The following is a 12063-nucleotide window of genomic DNA, read 5'->3' on the forward strand; positions in this document are numbered from 1 at the left end:
AACCAGACGCGGGCAAGGGCGGGACACGTCCTCCTGCACGCGGCCCTCATGAGACCCCACCCAGCGACCTGGGGGACCTGCCGCAGGTCAGGCCACAGGGGACACGCACTTGCCCGAGGTCACCCCCGTGTGCTGACAACAGGACCGGCAGAGGGGAGGGAGGGCAGCCTGAGGCCCGACGGCCCACCCCCTGGCAGCCATGGACCAGCGTGTCCTCACCCGCGCACCAGCGAGGACACGGCGCAGCAACAAGCCCGTGAGGAAGGCGCACTTTCCCAGGCTGCAGAAGGAAGGCCCTCACCGTGGGGGCTGTGCTGGCCATGCCCAGGCGCCGCCCGCCCCTTCACTGAGCGCGTGCTCTCCCGCCGCCCCACGAGGAGAACGCCCCTCTCTGGATTTCATTCCATACCCTGCTGCCCCTTTCGTAGGAAAGAGCGCCGCGCTGCGCGCAGGCAGTGCCCGAGGCCCCGGGGGACGGGGGACCGGGGACGCTCCCGGCGGCTGTTGAGTGTTTAGGTTGCCCAGCGCCACCCTCGGCGGCTGGACGCCCGTCGCTCTCGCCATGGCGGAGACCCCCGGTGCCATCCGTGTGCGGGACTCTCAGGAGCCGCCTGTCCCCCTGCCCTCCCACAGCCTCCCGCCGCCCTGACTTCCCCGGACACGCGCCAGGGCCCGGGGCCGGGCCGCCTCCGTTCCCGGGGACCGTGCTGGCTGCCTCCCCAGAGCTCTGGTTGGAGTGATGAGACCTAGGGAGCCGACTACGACGGCAGAGACCTCCGATGCTCCGCTGAGATGGGATGAGGACACCGAGTCTCCCTCTCACGTCAGAGCCCCGAGCCACTTGCACGAGATCATGTGTCCACACCACCGTTCCTCACACTTGTTCTGCTGCATCGAACCACACTCTGCCCCTCACCCAGAGCTGAACTACTCTTCCATCAGTCAGTGACTATCTCGTATGAGTAACATGAATGTGAAAATAAATATTACCGTCCCCACTAATTTCATCTGCAGATCCGGGCGGCATGCAAAGAAAGGGGGAGGAGGGGGAGAAGGGAGGAGAGGAGGGAGGGAGGGGAGAGAGGGAAAACACTATTAAAATGACAGGTAAATCAAAGCATAAGGAAAACAAAAACAGCACCCCCCAGGCCTGCTTCCAAAGGTGAGCGGACGGCTGCGGCCGTCGGCGTGCATCCTTGGGCAGGCCCCACAGTGCCTGGCTTTAAGCTGCCAACACGTCCCACAGAGTCCCCCAGCGGTGCTGGAGGTGTGTCGGTCTCGCCACACGGAACAAAGGGAGCTGATTGCCTCTCACAATTAGGTGGTAAAATGGCTTCTACCCCCTCAGAGGGCATTTGGACCGTTTTAGAGAAAAGTGGGACCCGCAGGGGTCAGTGTGAACACTGAATGCTGAGGGCCGGCCTGGCGGGCCCTCCAGCAAGGAGGCCGGCACCTGCCGCTGTGCTCCTGAGTCAGGCTTCCACCTGCGCGTGGACGGGGCCTGGGGAAATTCCAGGTCCACTGTTACGGATCTGCTTTCATGGAAAGCTCTCCAAGGGGCCCGGCGGCCCTGCCCTGCAGCACCCGGAGCAGCTGCCTGGCCCAGGGCCACTCCGTCCCCCGACCGCGGGCTCCATCAGGAAAGCCGCAGTGCAAACGCGGGGACCCACGGCCCTGCGTGGCAACGCTGACCCCACAAACGGAACCGGGAGCTCCTCCTCGTTCGGCCATGCACGCACCCATCAGCCCACAGGCAGACAAAGCCTTCTGCCAACAGAGCAGCCCCGAGACCTTCACGCGAAGCCTCGCCCCCGGCTGTCGCCGGGGCGGGCAGCACAGACACACGCCCCGCCCCGCTCAGGCGCGCCCTGCCCAGGACCACCGACGAGGGTCCGCTCAGGCCCGTGGCCCAGCCAGCAAGAGCCTGCGCAAACGTGAGTGCAGTACCCGTGGCAGGTTCATGGGAGCAGAAGACCAAAGGGAGAAAGCGCCTGGCTTTCTTAACCCTATGCTGGCAGGGACCGACTCCTTCATAAAGAGGCGGGAGGAAAGAGAAAAACAGAAACATTATTTCAATATGAAAGAAATGTATGTTACATTTTAAGCATAGCTATTAAAACACAAAATTGCAATACTTTATTTGACTATTGACACAATTTCTTACTACGGTTGACTTCAGTTTTAAAAAATATTAATACTTCAAAGTGCAAATCTCTTCTAGCAAAGACTAGCATTCGATATAGAAACTCTTGGTAAGACATAAGGAGAACCTTACAGGCTGCAGAGTCAGCCAAGTGAAGGTACAGATACCTTTACAAACATCAAAACAAACAAAAGGAAACAAGACAAAAAATAACGACCAATAAGTAATTCCAGATACTCATGAACATCTAAACATGCGACCACAAGGAAATGACCGCGGACGCCTGGCACAGCAGACGCCGACTGGTGGAAGAGCACTAGGAGCAGCTCCCCCCAAGGCACCAGCAAAGACACAGACCAGCAGACCACACGTGGATGCCTTGAATGAACTGCCTAGACAGAAAGAACTGGCGATGAGGACACCTGCACACACAGGTGGCTAAGCCCTCTGTCCACCAGCACTGTGCCTGCCCGCGCTCCCTCCCATACTCGGAGCTCGCCCGCAGGCCGGCCACCTCTGACCCGGTGAGCGCCCGCCGGGTCCCCGCCCTCCAGGGGCTCAGAGCACAGCGAAAACAACAGACAAGGAACAATGACATGTGGTAGGCAACAGCGGCTATGTCACAGTGAAGTCGAACATGCGACACAAGAGACATGGGTGGCGTGGAAATTTAACCGCAGACCCACAGGGACTCATCAAAAATGACCAGGGCTTAAGGCGTGGATCCGGGGAGAGCACAGGCCAGGGCCAAGATGGCCACAGCTCAGGGGCAGCAGCAGCGTGTCAGGAGCGGAGGTGAGAAGGGGAGCCGTCTACGGCAGCATCAGGGCACGCGGAGGTCAGTCCAAGGGGGTCAGCGCTTGTCCTCTGATCGTCCGTCACACAAGGCAGGCGCGGCCCCCGTGCCCAGGCCTCTCAGCCTAAACCCCTCTCCTCGGACGCGACGGTTTAGTGCTGACGACGGTGGACGTGGTCTGAGCCCTGAGTTTCGAGATAACAATCCTTCTGGCAAATCTTCCAGCCTGGGGTGGCCATGGGAACCTCCTGCCCTCAACGATGTTAAAAACCCATGCATTCCTAGGGAGGTTCAAAAAGAGAAACCCCACAAACCACCACCACCTGGGGAGGGAGGCGGCCCGACGCTTCAGAAACCGGCCAACAGAGGAGGACAAACGCCGGCGTCCCCGAGGACCTACGCACCGGGGCCGTCTTCTTTAGAAGGGCCCCCGGTGAACAGCCTGCACAGGGATCCGCGCGGCGCCGGGCCAGAGCCCCAAGGAAGCCTAGGCACAGGGATCAGGGGCTGCTCACGCCGCTGGGTGACATGCCCACAGGATCTTTTAACGGATGTGTCACAGGCTCACCAAATGGACTGATCGGCCTGCAGGCCACACAGGGGGACACCCAGGGTTTGCGCGCATCAGCACTTACGATGCGGTCTTACAAATAAGACACTGAGCCCGACTCTCCTCACCCTCCTCGTGACCCTGACCCTGGGTACAGAGGAGACGCAGGGACACAAGGGCCTGAGAGGCCCCGCCCAGCTCGACATCACAGGGGTGCCACTGGCCAGACCCAGGGTGCAGGGGACAGCAGCGGGGCACAATTTCCTCAACAGACAGCCCACAACCAGGAGCCGCCCAACACAGGGGGCCCGGCAGGCAGAGCCGGGGGACAGAGCAGCGAGCCGAGCTCAAGCAGCACCGCGGGTCTGGTCCTCAATGGCACAGGGCGGGTGTGAGACCAGGGCAGGCGCCGCGGCCGGGGAGCTGGCCGCACGGAGGGCACCGAACAGCTACTCTCAGTTTTCTGGCAACAGACTATTCTTAAAAGAACCCTTGTGTTCTAGAAATCTCTATAGATGAATTTGCCTTAGATGCTTTAAGCGCTCACTGGGGACCGTGTGAGCGGGCACAAGGCAGAGAGGAGACACACCGGTCAGTGTTCAGCTGCGGGTCCGGGCGAGGAGCGTTGGGTCATGTGGCAGTTCTATCCTCTCTGCTGCTGAGCATGTTTGAAATTTCCCGTGAAAAAAAGCTTAAAAAATTAAACATTCAAAGGCATAATGATATCCACATATTCATATGGCTTTTTGCTTATAAAAATATCAACTCTGTTTTTGTCTTAACTCCTGCAGGTGGGGTTTTAATAAATTCCACGATTATCATGTAGCCACAATATGCTACAAACTAGAGGACGAAGCCTTGCATTTGAACTGTAGAATTTACATTTTAAAAGTTTCAAACCTTCCTTTAAAATTTTCCTCTGTAAAGAAAATAAATGGGGCCTTTTGATGTTAATGACACTTGTTTTTATATTTGGCAAGCTGACACTCAGACTTCTTATATTTCATTAATAGAGCTTTAAAGGGTGGTTGCGGACTGTTTGAGCACTGTCCCGACCCAGGCTGCGGTCCTCCGGCCACCGCGCCAACACGCCCGCGGCACACACTGGCCTCCCAGCGCTCCGCCCTCCCTCAGCTCTACAGTGTGCACAGGTTTCCTGAAAGGCATTCCACAGCTGGGCTAAGAACCCACTCCAGGCTTCAGAGCCGTGTGCCCACGGCAGCACACGGTTCCGTCCCGTGCCTTGGTGAATCTGCCCTGCTTCATCACTGTTATCCAGAAACCTGTCCTGGACTCAGAGAGAAGTCCCCTGTGAGTGTGGCACTGGTCACGCCCGCCTCTCCCTGCACTGAGACACGGGGTAGGGGGTGGGAGGTGGCCCGCCAGCTCGCCTCCCGAATGCAAGGGCCGCGCTTCATTCCCCAGCCAGGGGCCACCGACATCGCAGTCCGCCGGGCACCCCCACACCCCTGGGCTGCAGCCTCCCAGAGGGCGTCCAGAGTGATGCGCAGGGACGGGCCCACAGGGACCGGTCTGGGAGACCCGCGACTCCGGCGTCACTGCCAGCTCTGCCGCTGCCTTGCTCCCGTGCCCGCTCCCCGGGTGCCTCTCGCTCAGGCACCACATCAGGCCCAGAAAGCCATGCAAAAACAGTAGGGATGCAGTGGCGGCTCTGCAGCCCGCCTGGCGGCAACGTGGTCCGCCAGCACCCGCTCCGCCCCGTCAGGAAGTGCTCGGAGACTCCTGAAGCCGTGGGGCTCGCCGCGCGTGTCACGCACCGCTCGCCCAAGGGTGTCCTTGCCTCACGCCGTGGCAGCGCGAGCACAGGCCTTTCTGACGGGGGCGCGGGTGACAGTGAGCAGTCCCACTCGAGCCCTGCAAACACAGAGAGCCCAGGTGACAACTGGGCAAAAGCGCAGGGCTGGGTTTCAGGAGAGGTCACCTCCAGGCAGGCCTAACTGACGGGGTTGGCTTCTCCGAAGTCAGAGCGTCAGGTGGCAGCACTATCAGGAAGCAATTACATTCTCCAGAAATGCAGCGTGCACCTAAGAAGAGGTTGTGTGTGTGTGTATCTGTGTGTGTGTGTGTGTGTGTGTGTGTGTGTATTACATGTATTTTAAGACATCAACCTTGGGTCCATAGAAGATGCTTTATCTTTTTTACCTTCTTTCCTCTGTTTTCCACATTTTTTCAATGAAAAAAGACACATATTTTGAAAACATACCAAGAAAAGTACACCACACTCATCATGCCAACAAATAGTTAAGATAATGCTTGTGCCAGCATCTTAACTGTATTTTTAAAAAGCAATATTCAAACACCATTTTATGTTAATTGTGAAAGACAAAAACCATTCAAAAATGTTTCACATATCCCAAACTTCAAAAACAATGAACATACAAAGTGCATTCTGTTAAATTCTGCTGAATTGCAAAGATAAACTATAACAGCAATTCAGAAAGTAAATTTTCACACTAAATATCATTAACGTGACCGTAAAACTGAAAGACAGCCTGGAATTCTATGTGGCCGTGTCAGCAATGAGGAGCCACACAAGGACGTCTCACCTACGAAGCCCACGAGCCGCACAGGCGCTCTGCACCGAAGGTGACGTTCTGCAGCTGGGAGTCGGACTGCCTGGCGCTTCCAAGCTGCCCGGACAGGGCCACCGTAACGAGCCGGCAGACGCCGGCCGCAGGACCCTCCCGCCACACCACTGGGAGGCTCCCCGTGCCCTTACCTGACACGGAGACCGCATGTGTCCGCACACCCTGCTTCTCGCTGTTGGCCAGTCTGCAACAGAGAGGGCACCATGTGAATGCCGCACTCAGGGCTGAACCGCCTCCGTTTCCGGTGGAGACTCGCATCTCACAGGGCGTAGTTTTTTAAAAATTGGATCTTACTATGCGAACCCTTAAAGTCACCAGCCTGCTTTCACGTTCTAAACAGTGAAACTTAAAGCAGACAACGAAGGGTCCCTGATTGCCCCAGGAAGGCAGCCCATGACAGCGACCTCCAACACCGCAGCGCCGTCTCCCGAGGTGGACACGGGCTCCCCCGGGCTCCCCCGGGCTCCCCAAGTCTGCTCTGCGCGGCGCTGCGCGGGACTGCCCTGGAGTCACCAAACGCAAGGGACGGGGCCTGGGAGGCTGCTGCAGGACTGGCTCCGCTCAGACTCCAGCTCGTGAAACCCTGGCAGCCGCTGGCGCACCGCTCCCCAGCCAAAACGGGCAGGCTCCGCGTGTCCGGCTACGCATTTCATGAAATGGCTCGGCAGCTTCCGTGTTTTACGTACTTGTCCACATAAAATAAAATTTTGGCCAAAGGTTTTTAGTAACATTTATAAAAGGATAGTTCAGTTTAAAATTTTTGGAAAACACAAAGGAACCTTTAGTCTTTACAACAGTCTTTAGGAGTAGACGCTGGCTCTGCCCCCCGAGCAGCGGCCGTGTGGCGGCTTTGGTGCAGGGCACCCCTCAAGCTGCGTGCCGAGGGTGGGTGGGGCAAGGGCACGAGGGACAGCGGTGGGCCGGAGAGACATGGCGGACAGGCAACCCAGCCGGCCGGAGCCTGCTGTCCTTGCACGCTGCCCCGGCCAGTGCTGGGGACCTGGTTTTCAGGGCGGTTCCTGGCATCCGCGGCCTGGTCAGGGGAGGACACGATCGCTGTGCCCGAACCCTCTGTACAAACCCCACGGTTCACGCCGAGCCCCTGCCTCCTCCTGGGGCCTGGGGCTCTGGAACATGGCAGGCAGAGAGCGCATGTGACCAGGACCCCGTAAAAACGAGCTCCTCAGGCAGTCAGCCCCTCACACGCACTCACAGCTCAGCGCCAGAGGAACGGGGGTGCCCTGCCCGAGTTGGCAGGAGGGGCCCGGGGAGGGGGCGCCAGGGGTGTGGCTGCATCATGAGTCCCCTCTTAGAGAACCATGAAAACTGGGGCGGTCTCAGCACCGCGACACAGGAGTGGCCCGGAGAGCCGGTGAGGGCTGCTGAAGTCAGGAGGGGCCATAGGAGGGGGCGCAGCGGACGGTCCCAACAGGTGCAGGGAGCTGGCTGAAGAACTCGGGGGGACTGGCACGCAGATGCGGGTGACCGCGCGAAGGCGATGCCCACGTGTCCCCTCCATCCTGGTGCCCCCAGGTGTGTGCCCTCTGCGGGTGCCCTGCGACTCTGCCCGAGGCTCCCTGGGCCCTCAGCGCTCAGCCAGAACTGCCCCGACCCCTCCCCTCCTCTGACTGCCACCTAGTCCCCAGTTCTAGCAGACCGGCTGGGAAAGAGACGCTAGTAAGTAAATTCTCTAGGCATTAATGTTTTTTAAATGTTATAGATCAACCCATAGACTACAAAATTAAGGACACAAACAAGTAAAAAAGTTAACATAAGTTACTTTTATAACATCTAATGCTCACTCGTGCAACAGCCGAAAGACTCCTGTTTGCGGGTCCCTAAGAAACTGACGATGCCTGTGAAGTGAGGGTCTAACAGGACCCCCAGGGCCCTCGCCGTGACTAGTCTCGAGGCTCCTATTGAACGTAAAGGGAAAACTCATTTTGAATTTTTGACTAAACCTAAACCTGTAACGTGATCTCTCTCTGGAAGTACATTTTCTAGTTCCCCGGCAGGCGTGTGGCAACCCGACTGCCCAGGCAAACAGCCGACACACACAGCCTCCACAGCGTCTCACACGAGTGAGTGACAACAGGCACAAAGCGGCACTTACTTGGGTATTGATGGCAACGCCCGTTCGCCTTCTGGGGAAAGAAAGGAAAGACAATGGTGAGGTTCCTTCTATTCCCACTGGAAGATTCTATGTAGGAATCGGAGGAGAGGATGGGTCCCATTCCAGTGTCTCAGCAACTGCCCTTTACAGGAAGCTACTACACCACCTCCCCGAGGTGCTGGTGGCTTTAGGTTCAGGATCTGCAACAAACGCACATGACCACAGGCGAGGGCCGTGGAAGAGGCGCTCCCTAATCAAAGCGACGCGCAAAGCGAGGTGACACAACAGCAAACGGTGTCTTCCCGGGAGGCCCTCAAAGATGAGGACGCCTTTCGGTCACCAAAGGACTGAAGCCCCACGGGGCCCGGGCCCGAGGCCAAGGGCCCAGGGGCCTGCAGAGCGGTGACCGGGGGCGGCCCATGCCAGACAGCCCTCTCCTAATGGCCGCCTGCAACCAGCGGCGGCGAAGCTCGGGACCCTGTCCCTGGTTGGGAAGCCACTCTCTCCGCCCCCTCTGTGCAGCAGGAGCGTGGGGCCCCCGGATGCACCTCTCTTATCCTGAGTCATGGGAGCTGCCTCCTGGCTGGTCCTGCCTCTAAGCCACCCCGGAGCTGCCCCGCTACGAGAACTATCTCCCCCAGAACCAAGCCATCAAAGCATCCCCCGCTTACAGCTGCGCTGTCTCTCAACAGCGTGCAGGATGAAACAAGCGCCACTCAGCTCCTGTCAGCACAGAATGACGCTCTGTCTCCCATTTTTAGGGTGTCTGTGATGGGGGGCGGGTTGGGGGTGCGGCTGGGCAGGGGCCCATCGACTGCCCATGTCTCTGACCCTGTCCCGGCACCTCCTGGCCTGTTGCTCTGGGGCAGTCACACACGTGTCTCTCCACAGGTCCTCGCTTTACAGCTGCCCTTGGACGTGGTCCCATCAGCTCTCCACCCTCCAGACCACAGGTTTAGTCTCCACTGCTCCCTGATACTACAGATGCTTACTGTCTAAATGTTATTTTTTGTTTTGTTTTGTTTTAAAGACTATTTATTTTTAGGGGGGGGGAAGAGGGGAAGAAGAACATCAATGTGTGGTTGCCTCTTGTGCGCCCCCTACAGGGGACCTGGCCTGCAATCCAGGCCTGTGCCCCGACTGGGAGTTGAACCAGTGACCCTTTGCTTTGCAGGCCGGTGCTCAGTCCACTGAGCCACACCAGCCAGGGCTGAACGTTATATTTTTAAATGGGTACCAAAAAATTAATAAAGAATATTTGGTAAATTCGGATGAAATTTTTAAAAATTATTTACTAAAAATATAAGACAATATGTCACGTTAAACATTTCTCACAAAATGCTATCTTTACGTGACGGGATTTTCCTCAAACATTTAAGTATTTGCAAGGGATCTACCCCTGTTTGAAGTACAAAATGAAAATTCAAGAGTTTCTATCTGTAAACATTTTAAATGAGAAGCATAGATGTTCGACAAGCAGCTTCCTTACTGTGTCTCCTGTAAAGAAAGCCACTGTGCAACAGACACACACAGAATTTTATGAAAAAAATAAATGGCTAGGCCTGCTGGTCTGGCCACGGTGAGCAGCTGGAATCCACGCAGCTACTCACTGGCCTTTGGGTTCTGGCTTTAGCTATTGTTTTCAGAGCACATTATGACACTAACTTCAACAAAGGCTCCAGCCCTCACCGGTGTGGCTCAGCTGGCTGGGCACCTTCCCACAAAGCCAAAGGTCGCTGGTTTGGTTCCCGGTCGGGGCATGTGCCTGGGATGTGGGTTCAGTCCCCAGTCAGGGGCGCCTGCAAAAGGCAACTGATTGATGCCTCTCTCCCATTGAAGTTTCTTTACCTCTCTCCCCCTCCCTTCCCCTCTCTCTAAAAATAAGTATTTAAGAATTAAAAAAGGAAAAAATAGGGAAAAGGCTTTATTTACATGAGTTAGAAGAGACACTTAAAAAAAAAACAAAAACCGAAGAACATAATCCTGAAAATTCATTTAAAAATACTAATGGTCACCTAAGAATAACAAACACTCCCAGTGTGTTGCTCAAAACACAGCAGCTTGTTTTAAGCTCCTCTCAAACCCAGATCTTGGGCGGCGAGCCGGGCCCCCCGGAACACAGGCACTCAGACTCCCAGGCCGAGCCACGCGCCCGGCCTCCCGTTCGCGGCCAGCAGACACGAGGTCTGCAGGCTGCGGGGAGGCGTGTTTCAGCGCTCGGCGGGAAGACGCACACGCACGCAGCGGCTCACCTTTCTGGGGCCTGATGATGAAAGACTGCGAGGCCCCGTTCACGAGCCGGCAATAGCCATCGATCAAGTCGGCCATGTTCTCGGCAATGGTCAGGGACGGCGCCGTCACTGTCAGAGGCTAAGAGGGGAGCGGACCAAGAAAGAGCCGTCATTGTTCTTCCCAACAATCAAAGGGGCAGCTGCGCATGACATCAGACATCTAGATACCCGTGGAAACAGAGCAGAGTGGCAGTGAAATGAGATCTGTCATAAGGTTTGAGCAAAAAAGGAAGTATGATATTTAAGGACGCTATTCCTGGAATACGTGACAGAAGGCAAACCCAGACAAAAACGGAAAAGTCACTTAAACTGACACACTACTTTCTAGAACAAAAGGAGGCAGAAAAAACATTTTCCTTTAGAATGCCTGGCCCCTCTGGCTCAGTCTAATTAAAGGAAGAATTCAGACAGTTCGAGTACGGGCTGTTTTAGAAACCACCCTAACGTGGAGTAAGTTTTTACCCATCGTCCGTCGCCACTTTTTGCACGAGAAGCGCGCTTAGGAAAGCTTCGTCACGCTCAGCACGGAGAGCCTGCTCTGCCGGGGAGGTGCGGGGGGGCCCCGACGCGCCTCTACCCAACAGAAAGTGCACTCTCCCAAGGCCATCCTGCCCGCCCGTCACGGAGGGTCACCCAGGACAGTCATCAGGTTTCGCTGTTCTGTGGTGCCACTTAACACCAGGAAGAGCCAGACGCGCTTCCCAGAGCCGCAGAAACGCCACAGTGCCAGAGCAGACGGGGCTGAGGGCAGGCGAGGAGGCCCGGGGTGCGTTGCACCCCCGGGCCACAGGAGCGGTCCTGCGCCTGAGCCCCGCCTCCGCACGCGCAGGCACACGCACATGCTGGCCGCGGGCGGCCGGGCTTCTTCCCCTGAGCCTCTCTGTCCATCCTGGGCAAGCAAGGCCATCGGGGGCGGTGTTGGCCAGGGGCCCACTCTCATGCCACCTGCCTGCGGTGCACGGCACGCGCGCTGAGGCCCAGGCAGGTCTGGGAAGTGACGCGGTGTACAGGATGTGTGTATTTTTCCACTCGGATACTTTTAAGCAGTTGATTTCCTTGGTAATTCACAATGATCTTTAATCATCTTCACAATAATGCTCTCGACTGGTTTTTAAATGTCTCCTGTTCTATTCTTGGGGGCATGCGATCATTATTACTTGTAATGTAACACTTCCTACAAAGGGGAAAGTTGTGCTGCTGACGACCCATGGAAACCATCCCCACCCTGAAAGCCCCGTGGGCTCTAAAGCGCCCCTCCGCGTCGGCCCCTAGCGAGGGCCGGGAAGCGCCCCGTACCTCCGGCGCGCCCGCGACCTTTAGCTGCAGCGTGCCCTTTCTGTCCTTGTCTTCGCTGTTCGAGTACTGAATGGTCTGCACTTGATTGAAGTCAGCCAGATGCGTGGGCTTTGGAAAGAAAAGGCACAAACTGGACCAGAGGTAAAAGACTGGCTTCACATGTTCTGTGAGACGCTCACAGTCCCCCCCCACCCCCCAGCCCGGTCTCCCGACGACACCCTGCCTGAGACGCGGTCTCTGGGGCACTTGGACTGTCTGAGCGGCC

At 56.9% G+C, this 12063-nt stretch overlaps 1 protein-coding gene across 8 annotated transcripts in view; it reads right to left on the minus strand.

Annotated features, from left to right (window-relative positions):
- Positions 1–12063, minus strand: part of PTK2 (protein tyrosine kinase 2) — a 146220-nt gene that overhangs the window by 59886 nt on the left and 74271 nt on the right. For 6 of the 8 annotated variants that reach the window (XM_054590539.1, XM_054590540.1, XM_054590541.1 and 3 more), the window contains exons 10-15: positions 11799–11906; positions 10464–10581; positions 8212–8242; positions 6230–6282; positions 1948–2028; positions 991–1008 (exon numbers count right to left, since the gene is read on the minus strand). In XM_054590539.1, coding sequence (XP_054446514.1) covers positions 991–1008; positions 1948–2028; positions 6230–6282; positions 8212–8242; positions 10464–10581; positions 11799–11906 — 409 coding nt within the window. The remainder of the gene's footprint in view (positions 1–990; positions 1009–1947; positions 2029–6229; positions 6283–8211; positions 8243–10463; positions 10582–11798; positions 11907–12063) is intronic. The other 2 variants (XM_054590543.1, XM_054590538.1) reach the window with 1 other exon arrangement.

Source organism: Pteronotus mesoamericanus, unplaced genomic scaffold, assembly GCF_021234165.1.
Source record: "Pteronotus mesoamericanus isolate MK-2021 breed Mesoamerican mustached bat unplaced genomic scaffold, CSHL_Meso_final scaffold_174, whole genome shotgun sequence".
Taxonomy (NCBI): Eukaryota; Metazoa; Chordata; class Mammalia; order Chiroptera; family Mormoopidae; genus Pteronotus; species Pteronotus mesoamericanus.